The 22255-nt window shown below is 41.1% G+C and overlaps 1 protein-coding gene and 4 pseudogenes across 1 annotated transcript; all 5 read left to right on the forward strand.

Moving 5' to 3' along the window:
- The first annotated feature begins 214 nt into the window (after positions 1-214).
- Positions 215-2754, forward strand: LOC119889371 (annotated as a pseudogene).
- Positions 2755-3950: 1196 nt separating this feature from the next.
- LOC119888984 lies at positions 3951-6521 on the forward strand (annotated as a pseudogene).
- Positions 6522-8051: 1530 nt separating this feature from the next.
- LOC119889372 lies at positions 8052-11960 on the forward strand (annotated as a pseudogene).
- Positions 11842-17600, forward strand: LOC119889373 (annotated as a pseudogene).
- A 316-nt stretch (positions 17601-17916) lies between these two features.
- LOC119888981 (protocadherin alpha-8-like) lies at positions 17917-20434 on the forward strand. The gene has a single exon (XM_038699806.1). It carries the CDS (start codon positions 17952-17954, stop codon positions 20355-20357), a length of 2406 nt encoding a protein of 801 aa, XP_038555734.1. The 5' UTR covers positions 17917-17951; the 3' UTR covers positions 20358-20434.
- The last annotated feature ends 1821 nt before the right edge of the window (positions 20435-22255 follow it).

Raw genomic sequence — 22255 nt, forward strand, 5'->3', positions numbered from 1 at the left:
CTATTTTCCTCCACTTGCCTATTGGTGCACTATTTCGAAATTTAAAAAACCACAAAAATCTACCATTCAGCTAAAGCGCACTGTTTTTTTGAATTTTATTTTCTGCAGTAAACATTTAGATCGCATGGTGTCAGTGTAATAGAAACAGTCAGCATTACATGTGCTTGTCGTCAGTGGATTTTGGTTCCACCTCTTCTTAGCTTCCTCTGTTCGATGTTAACACAGTCGTGTCTGAGCTTTCTGCTGCATTTGGAAATATTCTATGTGCCCTCGTGTCTGTTACTTTAGGAAGAGGATCAATATTTTTGCGCATGGAAGAGTTGGATTCTGTCATTATAACGCATTTTTGTGAATGATTACTGGTGATATCGGGTTTAACCATGGAACAAAGAAGATGCGAGCCAGGAAGGGCGAGGGGATGTTTGTTCGGCTGTGTGGCTGCTTTGCTTTTGTGGAGCGTTGCCTCAGCGCAACTAAAATATTCCATTTCTGAGGAAGTTAACGAAGGAACTGTGGTTGCAAATATCGCAAAAGATCTGGGATTAGATAAAAGCACACTGAAAGACAGGAAGTATCGGATTGTTTCTGGTAACGCGGATCCCCTTTTCCATGTAAATCAAAACGATGGCATCCTGTATGTGAGTTCGAAAGATTGACAGAGAAGAGGTGTGCGCGCAGAGCAGTACGTGTTTAATAAATCTGAAAACCGTGCTAGAAAACCCACTGGAGGTACACTATGTAGGCGTGGAAGTGCTGGATATAAATGACAATTCTCCCACTTTCCCAGAGGAAGAGACAACGTTGGAGATTTCAGAATCCGTGTTACCCGGAGTACGTATTCAGCTAAAAGCCTCGCGTGATCAAGACAGTGGTCATTTTTCAGTGCAACACTACAAACTGAGCCACAACGATCATTTCCGTTTGGAGGTTAAGGATAAAGGGGACGATGGTAAAATACCGATATTGGTTGTTCAAAAATCTTTAGATAGGGAATCTGCGGAAAGTCACTCATTAGTGCTGACAGCACTGGATGGAGGGAAACCTCCGAAATCTGGCGATATTGATATTTTAGTCAATGTTTTGGATATTAATGATAACGCCCCTATTTTCACTCAAGATGTTTATTCTGTGATGCTCAACGAAAATGCTCCAGTTGGCACAACAGTTATACAAGTAAATGCAACCGATTTAGATGAAGGACCGAATGGAGAAGTAGTTTATTCATTTACCAACAGTATGAATAAAAGGTTATTAAAGCTATTTGATATAAATCAATCAACGGGTGAAATAATTGTCAAAGGTTTAATAGACTATGAGGATAAAGACAGATATGAAATTGAAATTCGAGCATCTGATAAAGCTCTCGCTCCTTTGGCTACAGAAAAAAGCGTCATTATCAGGATAGTTGATGTTAATGATAACGCACCTGAGATTGAAGTTACCTCATTTTCAAGCTCCATCCCTGAAGATTCCAGACCAGGAACTACAGTTGCCCTTATCAGTGTAAATGATTTGGACTCTGGTCTGAATGGAAAAGTTATTTGCTCCATAGATGAGGATGTTCCTTTTGCTTTATCACCATCCTTACAGGACAAAATGTATTCATTCGTCACCAAATCCCCTCTGGACAGAGAGAAACAGTCACAATATATCATAACAGTCGTTGCAAAAGACGCTGGTCATCCTCCATTATCATCTGAGAAAACAATAAGCGTTGTGGTGTCAGATGTGAATGACAACAGTCCAGAGTTTTCACTGAGTCCCTATACTTTCTATGTCACTGAGGGTAACAATCCAGGAGCCTCAGTGTTTTCTGTTAAAGCGTCTGATCGTGATGAGAACGACAACGCTCTCATTTCATATCATATTGTCAGAGACAGAAGCGAAGAAAACAAAGTGGCTTCATTTCTCAACATAAACTCTGAAAACGGAGACATTTTGGCGCTAAAAAGTTTCGACTTTGAAACTCTGAAAACGTTTCAGTTCCAAGTTGTTGCCTCAGATTCTGGAACTCCGTCACTGAGCAGCAACGTCACAGTGAACGTGTTCATTCTGGATCAGAACGACAACGCTCCAGTCATCCTGTATCCAGTCAGCTCTAACGGTTCTGCTGAAGGTGTGGAGGAGATTCCCCGCAATGTGAACGCAGGACACTTGGTGACTAAAGTCAGAGCCTATGACGCTGATATAGGATATAACGGCTGGTTACTCTTTTCACTGCAGCAAGTCACTGACCACAGTCTCTTTGGTTTGGACCGCTATACAGGACAGATCAGAACACTTCGCTCCTTCACAGAGACAGACGAGGCTGAGCACAAACTGCTCATACTGGTCAAAGACAATGGGAACGTGTCGCTCTCAGCAACAGCTACTGTGGTGGTCAAACTTGTGGAGCCCAAAGAGGCTTTTGCAGCTTCTGATGTTAAAAGTTCAGCCAAAGATGAGGAGGGGACCGATGTGACTTTTTATCTGATGATAACTTTGGGCTCAGTTTCTGTACTTTTTCTCATCAGTATCATCGTGCTGATTGCAATGCAGTGCTCCAAAACCACAGACTATACTTCTAAATATCTGCAAGAGACTAATTATGACGGGACACTGTGCCACAGCATCCAGTACAGATCTGGAGAGAAACGGTACATGTTAGTTGGACCCAGAATGAGTATAGGATCTACTATAGTCCCGGGCAGCCACGCGAATACACTAGTGCTCCCTGACAGGAGGAGGGGATCTGGAGAGGTAAGGATTATTTAAACAAGTTTATAGTCAGTTTATCAGGCAGAACTATCACATTCAATAAACACTTTCGCAAAATGTTCACTTTTAATCTTGTCATACCTTTACAATATCTGAAAGATCTTTATTGTCCACTTGTAAATCTTTTTTTTTCCTACTCTACATAAAACAGAAGGTTAAGCATTAAACATGAAGTAGTTGCTTAATAAGATATCACATTACGACAGTGGAAAGAATGTGATCATGATTAACTGAAGATTAAGCTTTTGATTACTTCAGGTGAACATTTTATTTTACCATTTTATTGTCATTATTATTCTTTTTCACTGTAGATATACTATATTGTATGCATTCAAGGGGCTTTGGGATGCTTTTGAAAAATGTAACATTGGATCCATTGGCAACTTCTGTATTACTTGGGGAGTTTTAAATCATGTCTTTCAGGATATGTTTTCTGTTATGAAATATCGATAAACCATTACCAGGTTGATATAAACAGGGAAACAGGCTGAAACTCTGATTGTCTATCTTTTGTAAGGTCTTTCCATCTACTTCTTGTTTTTTACGCTTGAAAAAAAAATGTGGGTGCAACTGATTGTGCAGCCATATTTTTCCAGGCGTAATTAGACGAGGAGAATCATTACATAAAAAAGAAGAGTCGATTGATTTTAGATACACGACCGTGCTCCATCATCTCACCTTTGCTATACCTAAACCACAGTCAGCCATCGACGACGTGAAATACGGGAAAGATATGGCAGCATGGAAAAAAGTTGAAGAATACCGAATAAAGCTCGACAGAAGTAAATTTTGTTGTAATCGCTGTCGACGGTGCTGAGCATGTCTGCTCTCATTTCCCAGTGTGTGCTCATGAAGAAGATATATTACCAGGTGTTAGTTTGAATATTCTTAACATTTTTCAAGGTTTGTTTATTATTTATGAAATGGGGTCTTTGTATGGAGAATGGACAGCCCCCTGATCTATTTCCATTCATACCAATATGTGTAGGTACTGTTTCAAGATTAGTAAACGACATTTATACAGACAGATAAATATGAACTACCATTCAGTTAACGGCTTCTGGTTTTTGATTTTCTGCAGTAAGAATTTAGATCGCATGGTGTCAGTGTAAAAGAAACTGTCAGCATTGCATGTGCTTGTCGTCAGTGGATTTTGGTTCCACCTCTTCTTAGATTCCTCTGTTCGATGTTAACACAGTCGTTTCTGAGCTTTCTGCTACATTTGGAAATATTCTATGTGCCCTCATGTCTGTCACTGTAGGAAGAGGATGACTATTTTCACGCATGGAAGAGTTGGATTTTCTCATTATAAGGCAGGTATAGTTTTTGTTAATGATTACTGATGATTTCGGGTTTAACCATGGAACAAAGAAGGTACGAGCCAGGAAGGGCGAGAGGATGTCTGGTCGGCTGTGTGGTTGCTGTGATTTTGTGGAGCGTGGTATCGGCGGAAATAACATATTCCATCTCTGAGGAAGTTAATGAAGGAACTGTGGTTGCAAATATCGCAAAAGATCTGGGATTAGATAAAAGCACCCTGAAAGACAGGAAGTATCGGATTGTTTCTAGTAACGCGGATCCCCTTTTCCATGTAAATCAAAACGATGGCATCCTGTATGTGAGCCGAAAGATTGACAGAGAAGAGGTGTGCGCGCAGAGCAGTACGTGTTTAATGAATCTGAAAACCGTGCTAGAAAACCCGCTGGAGGTACACTACGTTGAAGTAGAGGTGCTGGATATAAATGACCATTTTCCCAGCTTCCCAGATAAAGAGACAACGTTGGAGATTTCGGAGTCTGTGTTGCCCGGAGCAAGATTTCAGCTAAAACCTTCACGGGATCCAGACAGTGGTCATTTCTCCGTGCAGCAATATAAACTTAGCCCAAACGATTATTTCCGTTTGGAAGTTCGAGATAAAGGAGAGGATGGTAAAATACCGATATTGGTTGTTCAAAAATCTTTAGACAGGGAATCTGCAAGCAGCCACTCATTACAACTGACCGCACTTGATGGAGGAAAACCTCCGAAATCCGGCGAAATGAATATTCTTGTAAATGTATTGGATATTAATGATAACGCGCCGGTTTTCTATAAAGATGAGTATTATGTGATGCTCGATGAAAATGCATCAGTAGGTACAACAGTCATACAAGTGAATGCAACCGATTTAGATGACGGCACGAACGGAGATGTGATTTACTCATTTAGCAAGAGTATGAATCAAAATATTTTAAAACTCTTTGATATCAAACCATCAACAGGCGATATAATTGTAAAAGGCCCCATAGACTATGAGCAAAAGGACAAGTACGAAATTGAAATTGAAGCATCCGATAAAGGTTTCGCCCCGCTAACAACAGAGAAAAGCGTCATTATCAAGATAGTTGATGTTAATGATAACGCACCTGAGATTGAAGTTACCTCATTTTCAAGCTCTATCCCTGAAGATTCCAGACCAGGAACTACAGTTGCCCTTATCAGTGTAAATGATTTGGACTCTGGTCTGAATGGAAAGGGTTATTTGCTCCATAGATGAGGACGTTCCGTTCACTTTATCACCATCTTTAAAAGACAAAATGTATTCTTTGGTCACCAAATCCCCTCTGGACAGAGAGAAACAGTCACAATATATCATAACAGTCGTTGCAAAAGACGCTGGTCATCCTCCATTATCATCTGAGAAAACAATAAGCGTTGTGGTGTCAGATGTGAATGACAACAGTCCAGAGTTTTCACTGAGTCCCTATACTTTCTATGTCACTGAGGGTAACAATCCAGGAGCCTCAGTGTTTTCTGTTAAAAGCGTCTGATCGTGATGAGAACGACAACGCTCTCATTTCATATCATATTGTCAGAGACAGAAGCGAAGAAAACAAAGTGGCTTCATTTCTCAACATAAACTCTGAAAACGGAGACATTTTGGCGCTAAAAAGTTTCGACTTTGAAACTCTGAAAACGTTCCAGTTCCAAGTTGTTGCCTCCGATTCTGGAACTCCGTCACTGAGCAGCAACGTCACAGTGAACGTGTTCATTCTGGATCAGAACGACAACGCTCCAGTCATCCTGTATCCAGTCAGCTCTAACGGTTCTGCTGAAGGTGTGGAGGAGATTCCCCGCAATGTGAACGCAGGACACTTGGTGACTAAAGTCAGAGCCTATGACGCTGATATAGGATATAACGGCTGGTTACTCTTTTCACTGCAGCAAGTCACTGACCACAGTCTCTTTGGTTTGGACCGCTATACAGGACAGATCAGAACACTTCGCTCCTTCACAGAGACAGACGAGGCTGAGCACAAACTGCTCATACTGGTCAAAGACAATGGGAACGTGTCGCTCTCAGCAACAGCTACTGTGGTGGTCAAACTTGTGGAGCCCAAAGAGGCTTTTGCAGCTTCTGATGTTAAAAGTTCAGCCAAAGATGAGGAGGGGACCGATGTGACTTTTTATCTGATGATAACTTTGGGCTCAGTTTCTGTACTTTTTCTCATCAGTATCATCGTGCTGATTGCAATGCAGTGCTCCAAAACCACAGACTATACTTCTAAATATCTGCAAGAGACTAATTATGACGGGACACTGTGCCACAGCATCCAGTACAGATCTGGAGAGAAACGGTACATGTTAGTTGGACCCAGAATGAGTATAGGATCTACTATAGTCCCGGGCAGCCACGCGAACACACTAGTGCTCCCTGACAGGAGGAGGGGATCTGGAGAGGTAAGACATATTTAAACAAGCATTTTTATCAAAGAATTTGATTCATATTAGCATTGGGCATGAAATGTCTTTGAGAAACAAGCATTTTTATATTCAAAATATCAGGAAAAACTGTCACATTCACCAAACACCATCTGCAAAATGTTAACTTTTTACGTTGTCTTATCTTTACAATGGAAATATCTGAAAGGTCCATAGGTATTGTCCACTTGTGAATATTTTTTTCAATACTACATGAAAGCAGAAAGTAAAGCATTAAACATGGTTAAGTTGCTTAATTAAATATAACGTATGATAGTGTAAACATTGTGATTATGATTAACTGAAGAGAAAGCTTTTACAGTACTTTAGAGTGAACATAACTTCATGTTTCAGGTCAGTTGCTTCTGAACATAATCTGTGTCTTTGGTGAAAGCTGTGGCATACCTGGTGGTCTTTTAAAAAAAAAAATGTATTTATCTTTTACTGCACATATCCTATATTATATGCATTCATGGGGCTTTGGGATACTTTTGAACAGTTTAAAATTGTATCCATTGGCAACTCTAGCATTGCTTGGCAAGTCTGATGTCATGACATTTTTTCACGACATATTTTCTGTTATGAAATAGAGATGAACCATTTCAAGGTTGATATAAACAGCAAAACAGGCTGGAACTCTTATCGTCTTTCTTTTTGTACTGTCTTTCCACCTACTTCTTCTTTCTTACACTTGAAAAAACATATTTTCTCAGACTAATAAGACAAGAGAATTATTACATAAAAAAAGGATAGCCGATTAATTTTAGACACACGAGTGTGCTCCATCAGCTCACCTTTACTATACCTAAGTCAGCCATCGACAACAAGACATACGAGAAAGATATGACAGCATGGAAAAAAAGTCAAAGAAGCCGGTGGCCAAGGTACCTTATTAATCAAACTTGAAAAGCAAAACTTTTACCGAATAAAGCTCGACAGAAGGGAAGTTAGTTGTAATCGCTGTCCACGGTGCTGAGCATGTCTGCTCTCATTTCCCAGCGACTCTTTATAAGTTATATCAAACCAAAGTAACTTTATCTCCGTTTTTTATTAATATAACTTAATTACATGAGGTGAACACATTGCCACGTGTTTGTTAGAATATTCTAAACATGTTGAAAAGGAAGGGGTTTTGTGTTAAGAGTGTTTAGCCTCCTCATATATTTCCATTCACACCAGTATTTGTGGGTACTGTTTCAAGAGAAATAAACAACAATTAAACACACACAAATATCATCTGCCAGTCAGCTTAAGCGCTACTGTTTTTTGATTTTCTGCAGTAAGAATTTAGATCGCATGGTGTCAGTGTAATAGAAACAGTCAGCATTAAATGTGCTTGTCGTCAGTGGATTTTGGTTCCACCTCTTCTTAGCTTCCTCTGTTCGATGTGAACACAGTCGTTTCTGAGCTTGTTACTGCATTTAGAAATATTCTATGTGCCCTCGTGTCTGTTACTTTAGGAAGAGGATCAATATTTTTGCGCATGGAAGAGTTGGATTCTGTCATTATAACGCATTTTTGTTTAATGATTACTGGTGATATCGGGTTTAACCATGGAACAAAGAAGATGCGAGCCAGGAAGCGCGAGAGGACGTTTGTTCGGCTGTGTGGCTGCTTTGCTTTTGTGGAGCGTTGCCTCAGCGGAAATACGATATTCTATGTATGAGGAAGTTAACGAAGGAACTGTGGTTGGAAATATCGCAAAAGATCTGGGATTAGATAAAAGCACACTGAAAGACAGGAAGTATCGGATTGTTTCTAGTAACGCGGATCCCCTTTTCCATGTAAATCAAAACGATGGCATCCTGTATGTGAGCCGAAAGATTGACAGAGAAGAGGTGTGCGCGCAGAGCAGTACGTGTTTAATAAATCTGAAAACCGTGCTAGAAAACCCGCTGGAGGTACACTACGTTGAAGTAGAGGTTGTGGACATAAATGACCATTTTCCCAGTTTCCCAGATAAAGAAAAACGGTTGGAGATTTCAGAGTCTGTGTTGCCCGGAGCAAGATTTCAGCTAAAACCTTCACGGGATCCAGACAGTGGTCATTTCTCAGTGCAGCAATATAAACTCAGCCACAACGACCATTTCCGTCTGGAGGTTAGGGATAAAGGAGAAGATGGTAAAATACCAATATTGGTTTTGCAAAAATCTTTGGATAGGGAATCTGCAGAAACTAAATCCTTAGTGCTGACGGCGCTGGATGGAGGGAAACCTCCGAAATCTGGCGAAATGAACATTCAAGTAAAGGTTTTGGATGTAAATGATAACACGCCTGTTTTCTCTGAGGACATTTACTCTGTTACGCTCTCCGAAAATGCTCCAATAGGCACAACTGTCGTACAAGTGAATGCAACTGATTTGGATGAAGGTCTGAATGGAGATGTGTATTACTCATTTGGTAACAGTGTGAGTAACACGTTATTTACGCTTTTTGATATCAGTCCATCAACAGGCGAGATAACTGTCAAAGGTCCAATAGATTATGAGCAAAAGGACAAGTACGAAATTGAAATTGAGGCATCTGATAAAGGTCTCGCTCCGCTAACTAGCGAAAAAAGCGTCGTTATCAGGATAGTTGATGTTAATGATAACGCACCTGAGATTGAAGTTACCTCATTTAACAAGCTCCATCCCTGAAGATTCCAGACCAGGAACTACAGTTGCCCTTATCAGTGTAAATGATTTGGACTCTGGTCTGAATGGAAAAGTTATTTGCTCCATAGATGAGGATGTTCCGTTCACTTTATCACCATCCCCCTAAAAGACAAAATGTATTCTTTGGTCACCAAATCCCCTCTGGACAGAGAGAAACAGTCACAATATATCATAACAGTCGTTGCAAAAGACGCTGGTCATCCTCCATTATCATCTGAAAAGACAATAAGCGTTGTGGTGTCAGATGTGAATGACAACAGTCCAGAGTTTTCACTGAGTCCCTATACTTTCTATGTCACTGAGGGTAACAATCCAGGAGCCTCAGTGTTTTCTGTTAAAGCGTCTGATCGTGATGAGAACGACAACGCTCTCATTTCATATCATATTGTCAGAGACAGAAGCGAAGAAAACAAAGTGGCTTCATTTCTCAACATAAACTCTGAAAACGGAGACATTTTGGCGCTAAAAAGTTTCGACTTTGAAACTTTGAAAACGTTCCAGTTCCAAGTTGTTGCCTCCGATTCTGGAACTCCGTCACTGAGCAGCAACGTCACAGTGAACGTGTTCATTCTGGATCAGAACGACAACGCTCCAGTCATCCTGTATCCAGTCAGCTCTAACGGTTCTGCTGAAGGTGTGGAGGAGATTCCCCGCAATGTGAACGCAGGACACTTGGTGACTAAAGTCAGAGCCTATGACGCTGATATAGGATATAACGGCTGGTTACTCTTTTCACTGCAGCAAGTCACTGACCACAGTCTCTTTGGTTTGGACCGCTATACAGGACAGATCAGAACACTTCGCTCCTTCACAGAGACAGACGAGGCTGAGCACAAACTGCTCATACTGGTCAAAGACAATGGGAACGTGTCGCTCTCAGCAACAGCTACTGTGGTGGTCAAACTTGTGGAGCCCAAAGAGGCTTTTGCAGCTTCTGATGTTAAAAGTTCAGCCAAAGATGAGGAGGGGACCGATGTGACTTTTTATCTGATGATAACTTTGGGCTCAGTTTCTGTACTTTTTCTCATCAGTATCATCGTGCTGATTGCAATGCAGTGCTCTAAAACCACAGACTATACTTCTAAATATCTGCAAGAGACTAATTATGACGGGACACTGTGCCACAGCATCCAGTACAGATCTGGAGAGAAACGGTACATGTTAGTTGGACCCAGAATGAGTATAGGATCTACTATAGTCCCGGGCAGTCACGCGAACACACTAGTGCTCCCTGACAGGAGGAGGGGATCTGGAGAGGTAAGACAGGTCACTTTATTTCAAGGCAGTTCTGGTGTGAACGCTGGTGATAGACAAGATGCAGATCCTATGGTTCCAGGAGTATTGAATCACACCACCTATAGAAGTGGATCTCAGGCCTTAAATTCATCACAGGGAGGGAGGAGGTTCTGTGTTTTGAGACTGCAAAGTTAAGTTACTGGTTTGCATGTGGTTGTATGGTTGGTTCAAACAGCCAAGATTGTTAATTGACAAAATTGCACACAGATTTGCAGTTAGTATACTGTCTTTGTATTACCCATACCATTTTGTTAACACTTGTTGAAAATGAAATTCATTCCAAGAAATGATATAACATTATGAAATATAATGACACTACACACCAAACACTAGTGCGCACTGACATTAGGAGTAAAGCTTTCCAGATAGTTATTTTTTTATAAAACGTTATGGCGTGTCTGCTGTCCTATTAAAAACACATTTGCTCATTATAAGTGAACCTGGACAAGGATGGCATAACTAGTGAAAGTCTATTTTAATGTCTTACTATAGAAGTCGCTGAGGTTGGTCACTCATTTGAAAAGCTCAATTACACTGGCTTTTCTTCTAAAACACTTAATTTTGCGCATTGGTTCCATGTCTGCATTTTCTCTGTGTCCAGTGATGAACGCTTGCACGCTTTGTTTTTGTTAATGATGTCGTTTTTCTTAAGGATTTAATTGACATTCTGTCTCTACCGATCTTTCATCATATTCTTCTCTTTTTTTACATTTGCCCAATATTTTTATAAACCGATGTAACTGACCTTTGAGTCAATGTTAATCGTGCGCTATTTGATCAGGTGAATCATGCCTCAAGCAAACACTACCCACACCATATTCAGCTAAAGTCAATATATAATTAGACCCTTCTGGAGTCGCACGGGAAAGTATGGCAGCGTGGGGAAAAAAGCATTGCACTGTTAACAAAACTTCAATGAGAATGATAATACTTTCATCAAATGTATTTAGACAGAAGTACAGTTGTGATCGCTGTCCATGGAGCTGAACGTGAGTGCTGTGTTTGCCCAGTACGTGTTAATAAATTTTAAACAATATAACAAACCACTCACTGACGTTATCTGTTTTAATTTACAGGACTTGTTCTTTTGATATAAATGTATTCTCCCGTGTTACGTAGAATCGTCTTCACATTTTCAGAAGCTTTATTGAAATAGGTATTTGTGTTGACAGTGATCTGCAACATCTATTTCTATTAACCAGACTATTGAGCACTATTTGGAGATTAAAAAAATTCTACAGTAAAGGCAAAGAGCTGCTAGCTTTTGATTTTCTGCAGTAAGAATTTAGATCGCATGGTGTCAGTGTAATAGAAACAGTCAGCATTACATGTGCTTGTCGTCAGTGGATTTTGGTTCCACCTCTTCTTAGCTTCCTCTGTTCGATGTTAACACAGTCGTTTCTGAGCTTTCTGCTGCATTTGGAAATATTCTATGTGCCCTCGTGTCTGTTACTTTAGGAAGAGGATCAATATTTTGACGCATGGAAGAGTTGGATTCTGTCATTATAACGCATTTTTGTGAATGATTACTGGTGATATCGGGTTTAACCATGGAACAAAGAAGATGCGAGCCAGGAAGGGCGAGAGGACGTTTGTTCGGCTGTGTGGCTGCTTTGCTTTTGTGGAGCGTTGCCTCAGCGCAACTAAGATATTCCATCTCTGAGGAAGTTAACGAAGGAACTTTGGTTGGAAATATTGCAAAAGATCTGGGATTAGATAAAAGCACACTGAAAGACAGGAAGTATCGGATTGTTTCTGGTAACGCGGATCCCCTTTTCCATGTAAATCAAAACGATGGCATCCTGTATGTGAGCCGAAAGATTGACAGAGAAGAGGTGTGCGCGCAGAGCAGTACGTGTTTAATAAATCTGAAAACCGTGCTAGAAAACCCACTGGAGGTACACTATGTAGGCGTGGAAGTGCTGGATATAAATGACCATTCTCCCAGTTTTCCGGATAAAGAAAAAGCGTTGGAGATTTCAGAGTCTGTGTTACCCGGAGTACGCATTCCGCTACAACCCGCACGAGATCCAGACGGTGGTCCTTTCTCTGTTCAGCAGTATAAACTCAGTACTAATGACAACTTCCGTTTGGAAGTCAGGGATAAAGGAGAAGATGGTAAAATCCCTATATTAGTTGTTCAAAAATCTTTAGATAGGGAATCTGCGGAAAGTCACTCATTAGTGCTGACTGCACTGGATGGAGGGAAACCTCCGAAATCTGGCGATATTGATATTTTAGTCAATGTTTTGGATATTAATGATAACGCCCCTATTTTCACTCAAGATGTTTATTCTGTGATGCTCAATGAAAATGCTCCAGTTGGTAGAACAGTTATACAAGTAAATGCAACCGATTTAGATGAAGGATCAAACGGAGAAGTAGTTTATTCATTTAGCAGTATTGTGAATCGTAGGTTATTAAATATGTTTGATATCAATCCATCGACAGGTGAAATAATTGTAAAAGGTTTAATAGACTATGAGGAGAAGGAAAAATATGAGATTGAAATTCAAGCATCAGATAAAGGTTTCGCTCCTCTGGCAACACAGAAAAGCGTCATTATCAGGATAGTTGATGTTAATGATAACGCACCTGAGATTGAAGTTACCTCATTTTCAAGCTCCATCCCTGAAGATTCCAGACCAGGAACTACAGTTGCCCTTATCAGTGTAAATGATTTGGACTCTGGTCTGAATGGAAAAGTTATTTGCTCCATAGATGAGGATGTTCCGTTCACTTTATCACCATCCTTACAGGACAAAATGTATTCTTAGTCACCAAATCCCCTCTGGACAGAGAGAAAAGGTCACAATATGACCTTACAATAACTGCAAAAGACGCTGGTCATCCTCCATTATCATCTGAGAAAACAATAGCGTTGTGGTGTCAGATGTGAATGACAACAGTCCAGAGTTTTCACTGAGTCCCTATACTTTCTATGTCACTGAGGGTAACAATCCAGGAGCCTCAGTGTTTTCTGTTAAAGCGTCTGATCGTGATGAGAACGACAACGCTCTCATTTCATATCATATTGTCAGAGACAGAAGCGAAGAAAACAAAGTGGCTTCATTTCTCAACATAAACTCTGAAAACGGAGACATTTTGGCGCTAAAAAGTTTCGACTTTGAAACTCTGAAAACGTTCCAGTTCCAAGTTGTTGCCTCGATTCTGGAACTCCGTCACTGAGCAGCAACGTCACAGTGAACGTGTTCATTCTGGATCAGAACGACAACGCTCCAGTCATCCTGTATCCAGTCAGCTCTAACGGTTCTGCTGAAGGTGTGGAGGAGATTCCCCGCAATGTGAACGCAGGACACTTGGTGACTAAAGTCAGAGCCTATGACGCTGATATAGGATATAACGGCTGGTTACTCTTTTCACTGCAGCAAGTCACTGACCACAGTCTCTTTGGTTTGGACCGCTATACAGGACAGATCAGAACACTTCGCTCCTTCACAGAGACAGACGAGGCTGAGCACAAACTGCTCATACTGGTCAAAGACAATGGGAACGTGTCGCTCTCAGCAACAGCTACTGTGGTGGTCAAACTTGTGGAGCCCAAAGAGGCTTTTGCAGCTTCTGATGTTAAAAGTTCAGCCAAAGATGAGGAGGGGACCGATGTGACTTTTTATCTGATGATAACTTTGGGCTCAGTTTCTGTACTTTTTCTCATCAGTATCATCGTGCTGATTGCAATGCAGTGCTCCAAAACCACAGACTATACTTCTAAATATCTGCAAGAGACTAATTATGACGGGACACTGTGCCACAGCATCCAGTACAGATCTGGAGAGAAACGGTACATGTTAGTTGGACCCAGAATGAGTATAGGATCTACTATAGTCCCGGGCAGCCACGCGAACACACTAGTGCTCCCTGACAGGAGGAGGGGATCTGGAGAGGTAAGGCATTTTCTTGTAAACACCCTGACTTGTTTCCCTTGGCAGTGTTAGCCACTGGTTCGATCCTTAATTAGTATAGTCAAATATAGTCCGTATACCGTATGTGTACTGTTGGTTTGGCATATAGTTTTCTGAAATATGACACTAACATGCTGCACTTTCACCGAGACTATGTGGTTTGAGATTCCCAGCTTCTGGGATGTAATATAAAGTCACACGAGGCTGGGCCGAGTTATAGATAGCGTTATCCGCTGTCCATGGTGCTGATATGTCTTGCTCTCATGCACTGAAACCAGTGAACACCTCGTTAGACATGTACAATCACTATTTAGCTATTTTGGGAGGATCCGATGACTCCATCTTCATTCACAGGGAGATAAGGTTTTTGTTTCTTTGTGAAATCAGCTTAAGAAGGCATCTTGTCACAGCCGCTATGCATATGGTCAAAGTTAACACACATAACACCTTACCATTCTTTTATACACAGCTTTAGAAACTTTGATTTCCTTGTAGTGAGCAATGATATCGCATGGTGTCAGTGTGTTAGGAAAATAACGGCGTAACCTTGTCGTCACTGCATTTTGGTTCCACCTCCTCGTAGCCTTCTTATTTCGACAGAATCGCTTGGCGGCTCGCTGCTGTCTTTAGAAATAACGTGCCGTGTTTTAACATTTGTTTTTAAAAGGGTGAATATTTGCATACTCGGATGTGTTGGATTCATTTTTTACAAAAAGATTATTAATCCCGCGAGGAATCGATACCTTTTTTTGTTTAAATCATGGAACAAAGAGGATGGGAGGTAAGAAGTGCGAGAAGACAGTGGATCGCTTGCGTGCTTGCTGTTCTTTTGTGGAGAGTCGCAACAGCGCAACTAAGATATTCCATCTCTGAGGAAGTTAACGAAGGAACTGTGGTCGGGAATATTGCAAAGGATTTGGGATTAGATAAAAGCACTTTGAAGGACAGGAAGTATCGGGTTGTTTCTAGTGCTGTGGGACCTCTTTTCCATGTAGATCAGAATGACGGCATCCTGTATGTAAGCCAAAAGATTGACAGGGAAGAGGTGTGCGAGCGAAGCAGTACCTGTTTGATAAATCTGAAAACAGTGTTGGAAAATCCACTGGAGGTTCACTATGTTGTAGTGGAAGTTCTTGATATAAATGACCACTCTCCCAGCTTCCTAGAGAAAGAGAAAACGTTGGAGATTTCAGAGTCCGTGTTACCTGGAGTACGCATTCCGCTAAAGGCATCACGCGATCCTGACGGTGGTCCTTTCGCTGTTCAGCAGTATAAACTCAGCCCTAATGACCACTTCCGCTTAGAAGTTAAGGATAAAGGAGAGGATGGTAAAATACCTGTATTAATTGTTCAAAAATCTTTGGATAGGGAGGCAGCAAGAAGCCACTCATTAGTTCTGACCGCATTGGATGGGGGAAAACCTCAGAAATCTGGCGATATGAATATTCTAGTAAATGTTTTGGATGTGAACGATAACGCGCCTGTTTTCTCTAAAGATATTTACGCTGTGATGCTCGATGAGAATGCTGCAGTAGACACAACAGTCATACAAGTGAATGCAACTGACTTAGATGAAGGACCAAACGGAGAGGTAGTTTATTCATTCAGCAACAGTGTTAGTCATAGAATTGTAAAGCTTTTCGATATCAAACCATCAACAGGCGAGATCATTGTAAAAGGTTTAATAGACTATGAGGAGAAAGACAAATATGAGATTGAAATTCAAGCAGCAGACAAAGGTCTCGCTCCTCTGGCAACACAGAAAAGCGTCATTATCAGGATAGTTGATGTTAATGATAACGCACCTGAGATTGAAGTTACCTCATTTTCAAGCTCCATCCCTGAAGATTCCAGACCAGGAACTACAGTTGCCCTTATCAGTGTAAATGATTTGGACTCTGGTCTGAATGGAAAAGTTATTTGCTCCGTGGGTGAGGATGTTCCGTTCACTTTATCACCATCCTTACAGGACAAAATGTATTCTCTAGTCACCAAATCCCCTCTGGACAGAGAGAAACAGTCACACTATATCATAACAGTATTTGCAAAAGACGCTGGTCAGCCGTCACTGTCATCTGAAAAGACAATAAGCGTTGTGGTGTCAGATGTGAATGACAACAGTCCAGAGTTTTCACTGAGTCCCTATACTTTCTATGTCACTGAGGGTAACAATCCAGGAGCCTCAGTGTTTTCTGTTAACGCGTCTGATCGTGATGAGAACGACAACGCTCTCATTTCATATCATATTGTCAGAGACAGAAGCGAAGAAAACAAAGTGGCTTCATTTCTCAACATAAACTCTGAAAACGGAGACATTTTGGCGCTAAAAAGTTTCGACTTTGAAACTCTGAAAACGTTCCAGTTCCAAGTTGTTGCCTCCGATTCTGGAACTCCGTCACTGAGCAGCAACGTCACAGTGAACGTGTTCATTCTGGATCAGAACGACAACGCTCCAGTCATCCTGTATCCAGTCAGCTCTAACGGTTCTGCTGAAGGTGTGGAGGAGATTCCCCGCAATGTGAACGCAGGACACTTGGTGACTAAAGTCAGAGCCTATGACGCTGATATAGGATATAACGGCTGGTTACTCTTTTCACTGCAGCAAGTCACTGACCACAGTCTCTTTGGTTTGGACCGCTATACAGGACAGATCAGAACACTTCGCTCCTTCACAGAGACAGACGAGGCTGAGCACAAACTGCTCATACTGGTCAAAGACAATGGGAACGTGTCGCTCTCAGCAACAGCTACTGTGGTGGTCAAACTTGTGGAGCCCAAAGAGGCTTTTGCAGCTTCTGATGTTAAAAGTTCAGTCAAAGATGAGGAGGGGACCGATGTGACTTTTTATCTGATGATAACTTTGGGCTCAGTTTCTGTACTTTTTCTCATCAGTATCATCGTGCTGATTGCAATGCAGTGCTCCAAAACCACAGACTATACTTCTAAATATCTGCAAGAGACTAATTATGACGGGACACTGTGCCACAGCATCCAGTACAGATCTGGAGAGAAACGGTACATGTTAGTTGGACCCAGAATGAGTATAGGATCTACTATAGTCCCGGGCAGCCACGCGAACACACTAGTGCTCCCTGATAGGAGGAGGGGATCTGGAGAGGTAAGGATTATTTTTTGTGAAAACCTTTGCTTGTACCCTTGTAATTATCCAATTAAGATCAAGTCTGGTATGTTATATGCCCATTCTATTGTTTCCCTAAAGCTATAGAGTTCACATCCATCCTTTTATGCTTGCATCCTCAGCAGGCAATGAAGTCGTTAAAACTATTACACTAAAATAAGATTTTTTCAATGAAAGTGTATCTGCATTGTAAAGACAGCTCGCATGGTGTCACTGCTTGTGAAAATGAACGACTCTCGGTTGAACGTCCCCTACGTCAGCAGCTTGGTGCTATTTCGTGACAGTGTGCGCTTGTGCTTTCGGGCGATGGCTTCACATCTTTGACTCGCCAACATTTATTCTAATATCGGACAATTGTCATTTTTGTTCAAAATGTGTGTTCATGTGTAGAATTTTATTTTGTAACCTTTATTCGTTTATCCTTTTTTAAAATCCAACATGGCACAACCAGGATGCAAAGCATGGTTGCGGCGCCTGATCTTTCTCATTGTTTGCTTGAATGTTACTTTGAATTTTTCTTCGGCACAGCTACGATACTCTATTCCTGAAGAGCTTACGGTGGGTGCTGTTGTCGGTAATATCGCTAAAGATTTAGGGCTGGATATCAGTGTTTTGAATGCTAGAGGATTTCGCATCGTTTCCGGATCGACAGAACCCCTGTTTCAACTTAACAACAACGGAATCTTACACGTCAACCAAAAAATAGACAGAGAAGAGGTGTGCGAACGGATCAGCACCTGCATTATCAACATAAAGACTGTGCTGGAGAACCCGTTAGAGGTGCATTACGTCGCCATTGAGGTCTTGGATGTAAACGATCACTCTCCCACCTTCTCCGAAAACGAGACTCGTTTAGAGATATCAGAATCTGCTTTACCTGGGGCACGATTTCAACTACAAGGCGCTCGCGATCCAGACAGCGACACATATTCTATTCAACTGTACAGGCTCAGTCAAAATGACCATTTTCGCCTGGAGGTTAAAGACAGAGGAGAAGATGGGAAAATTCCTGTTTTGTATTTGCATAAACCGCTGGACAAAGAAACTGCAAGAAGTCATAGATTACTGCTGACAGCTGTTGATGGGGGAAAGCCTGCTAAGTCAGGAACCATGGGAATTATGGTTAATGTTTTGGATGTCAATGACAATATGCCAGTTTTTTCAAAAGACTCATATGCTGCGGTGCTTAATGAAAATTCACCTATTGGCACAACTATAATGCAAGTTAATGCCACAGACTTAGATGATGGTTTAAATGGGGAGGTGGTATATTCGTTCGGCAATAATGTAAATAGCAAATTACGTAAACTTTTTGAAGTTGACCCTAATACTGGTGAAATTATTGTTAAAGGCCAGATAGATTATGAAGCAAAAGACAGGTATGAAATTGACATCAAAGCTTCTGATAAAGGGACAGTCCCCCTAGCAACAGAAAAAAGTGTTATAATAACTATTGTGGACCTGAATGACAACGCACCTGAGATTGAAGTAACGTCCTTTTCAAGAGCAATTCCTGAGGACTCCAAACCTGGGACGACGGTAGCGTTGATAAGTGTGAGTGATAATGATTCAGGTGTAAATGGAAAGGTAATCTGTTACATTAGTGAGGATGTACCTTTTACATTAACACCATCGTTACAAGACAATATGTACTCAATAGTCACAAAATCTCTGCTAGATAGAGAGCATCAATCCAAGTGTGATGTAACAATAATTGCTAAAGATGCTGGTGAAAAAGCTTTGTCATCCCACAGGACAATTAGTGTGACTGTATCAGATGTTAATGATAACAGTCCAGCGTTTTCAACAAATCCATATACTTTTTATGTTACTGAGAACAATGTTGCAGGGGCCTCTTTATTTTCAGTGAGTGCTAATGATTGTGATGAGGGTGATAATGCTCTCATATCATATAACATTGTGAGAAATGGGGACGAACACAAACAATTGGCTTCATTTATCAACATAAACTCTGAAAACGGAGACATTTTGGCGCTAAAAAGTTTCGACTTTGAAACTCTGAAAACGTTCCAGTTCCAAGTTGTTGCCTCCGATTCTGGAACTCCGTCACTGAGCAGCAACGTCACAGTGAACGTGTTCATTCTGGATCAGAACGACAACGCTCCAGTCATCCTGTATCCAGTCAGCTCTAACGGTTCTGCTGAAGGTGTGGAGGAGATTCCCCGCAATGTGAACGCAGGACACTTGGTGACTAAAGTCAGAGCCTATGACGCTGATATAGGATATAACGGCTGGTTACTCTTTTCACTGCAGCAAGTCACTGACCACAGTCTCTTTGGTTTGGACCGCTATACAGGACAGATCAGAACACTTCGCTCCTTCACAGAGACAGACGAGGCTGAGCACAAACTGCTCATACTGGTCAAAGACAATGGGAACGTGTCACTCTCAGCAACAGCTACTGTGGTGGTCAAACTTGTGGAGCCCAAAGAGGCTTTTGCAGCTTCTGATGTTAAAAGTTCAGTCAAAGATGAGGAGGGGACCGACGTGACTTTTTATCTGATGATAACTTTGGGCTCAGTTTCTGTACTTTTTCTCATCAGTATCATCGTGCTGATTGCAATGCAGTGCTCTAAAACCACAGACTATACTTCTAAATATCTGCAAGAGACTAATTATGACGGGACACTGTGCCACAGCATCCAGTACAGATCTGGAGAGAAACGGTACATGTTAGTTGGACCCAGAATGAGTATAGGATCTACTATAGTCCCGGGCAGCCACGCGAATACACTAGTGCTCCCCGACAGGAGGAGGGGATCTGGAGAGGTAAGACAGGTCACTTTATTTCAAGGCAGCTGTATGAACGGTAGTGACAGATGAGATGCAGATCCTAATGATTAAAGTGCCACAAGTACTAAATCACACCACTTAAACACAATAGCTGTATAGAAATGTACCTCAGACCTAAAATTAATCACTAGGGGAAATAAGGAGGTACTGTGTTATGAGACTGCTAAGTTAAGTTGCTTGTTTACATGTGGTTGTATGGTTAGTTGGATGTTAATTGATTAGTAAATAACCGATTGGACTGCAGTTAGTGTGTTGTGTTTGTGTTCCCTTAATACTGTGTTAATACTGTGTTGTCTCTTTGGTCTTAAAAATGAAATTCATCCCAAGAAATGATACATTATAAAACATACTGATTGTGTGTTGGCTATGTGGATTGTGGTAAAATATAAATGAGCTCTTAAACAGCAATACATACACCTTCTCCTGACACTGAAGACACCGTTACTTTCTAGAACAAGAGAACATATCAAAGTGATGTCTTTCCTTCTGAAAATGAATGCCTCTAACCTCTTATAACTGTTCAGGTTTTCATTACATTTGACTTCATTCAGACCGCTGAGGACTTTGTATTCAGTGCACTGACCGACTTAAACTATTAATAATTTAAACTGCAGTGTGTCTATTTCAGGCCATGAGCTGTTGTGTCATAGTAGGTCATAAACTTGCTTTGCAGACTCATAAATGCCTCTGTAAAGTAAGGAAAAAATCTTCAGTTCAAAAAGATAATGAATGATATTTTATTCAAGTAACTTTTGAAGGTTTTCTGAATATCAATGTCATTTGAGCTACTGTGTTTGGTCTTCCTCGTTTGATTTAATATCTTTTCAGTACCTAAATATAAAGGCAGTCATTTAAAATAGACATGTTACTAGGTGTAATTTCTGTTTAATGCTGAGAGTACAGAAACATTGGCCTGTGTGTTTTATTCACTTAAACTTATTATGTTTTGTTGCTCTATGTGTTTATCTATTAGGGTTGCGTGTGCGTAAAGAGAGTAACTGACCGACTGACAGAGTTACTTGAGGACTGTGCTCACTGATGTAGTTGAGGTGATTCAGTGGTCCATGAATGGCTGCAGCTACAACAGAGAGGGGGGGAGAGAGAGCCTGCGGCTGGTGTGCAGTGAATCACAATGTACAGCTAGTCAGGTGGGGTTGGGGCACTTTGCTATAGCAGGGACCTTCATTCATTACAGGACTGCAAAACAGCAAGAAATATATTATTACTATTTTATTTGACTGGCTTGTAGAATATACATACATACACAAACAAACTATACACTAGCTTCTGTGCAGATGAGCCCTTTCGACTGACTAAAAAATAGGTCATATTTTATCACATGTGTGAAGAGCTTCATTCTAGGCTTCTGGGCTGATTCTGTGTCGAACACTGTGTGTTGCCCATAGCAACACACGAGGAGATCCACCTCTCTGAGTCTACTGGTTTCCACAGACTAGCATGCGCTCAGCGGTCTTAGCAACAGCAGCAGAAGAGGATGAAGGAGGGAGGGATAGAGAGAGCAGCAGTGGAAGGGGGAGGGGAAGTAGCCTCTGTATGGTTCATCTATAGACATCTCACAATATTTAATGAAATGGGTTTTTTTTAGATTGAAACACATGGATTATGTGAGTGAGATACTCATTGTCAATCAGGCAACAGATGGTGCAGATATAGAAGCAACAGTGAAGGCGGGAATAGCTGAGCTTCTAATTAGATATTTATTAGTATGGAGATAATCTTTTCTCTCATACAACTGGGTCAACCTTAGATTTCCTACAAATGACTGTCATAAAAAAAAACATGTATTTTAAATGTGTCTTTACTGATGGGATATTTTAACCCACTGAGCAGCATGTGGTATAAAGCAGTAAGCCAGAGTGGAGTATTAGTGCAGGCAGGGAATGGATCAGTTCAGAGTCAGAGTAAGG

The sequence above is a fragment of the Micropterus salmoides genome, unplaced genomic scaffold (assembly GCF_014851395.1).
Source record: "Micropterus salmoides isolate LMB-PRFRI ecotype aquatic unplaced genomic scaffold, ASM1485139v1 Ms_hic_scaffold_5, whole genome shotgun sequence".
In the NCBI taxonomy this organism is placed as follows: domain Eukaryota; kingdom Metazoa; phylum Chordata; class Actinopteri; order Centrarchiformes; family Centrarchidae; genus Micropterus; species Micropterus salmoides.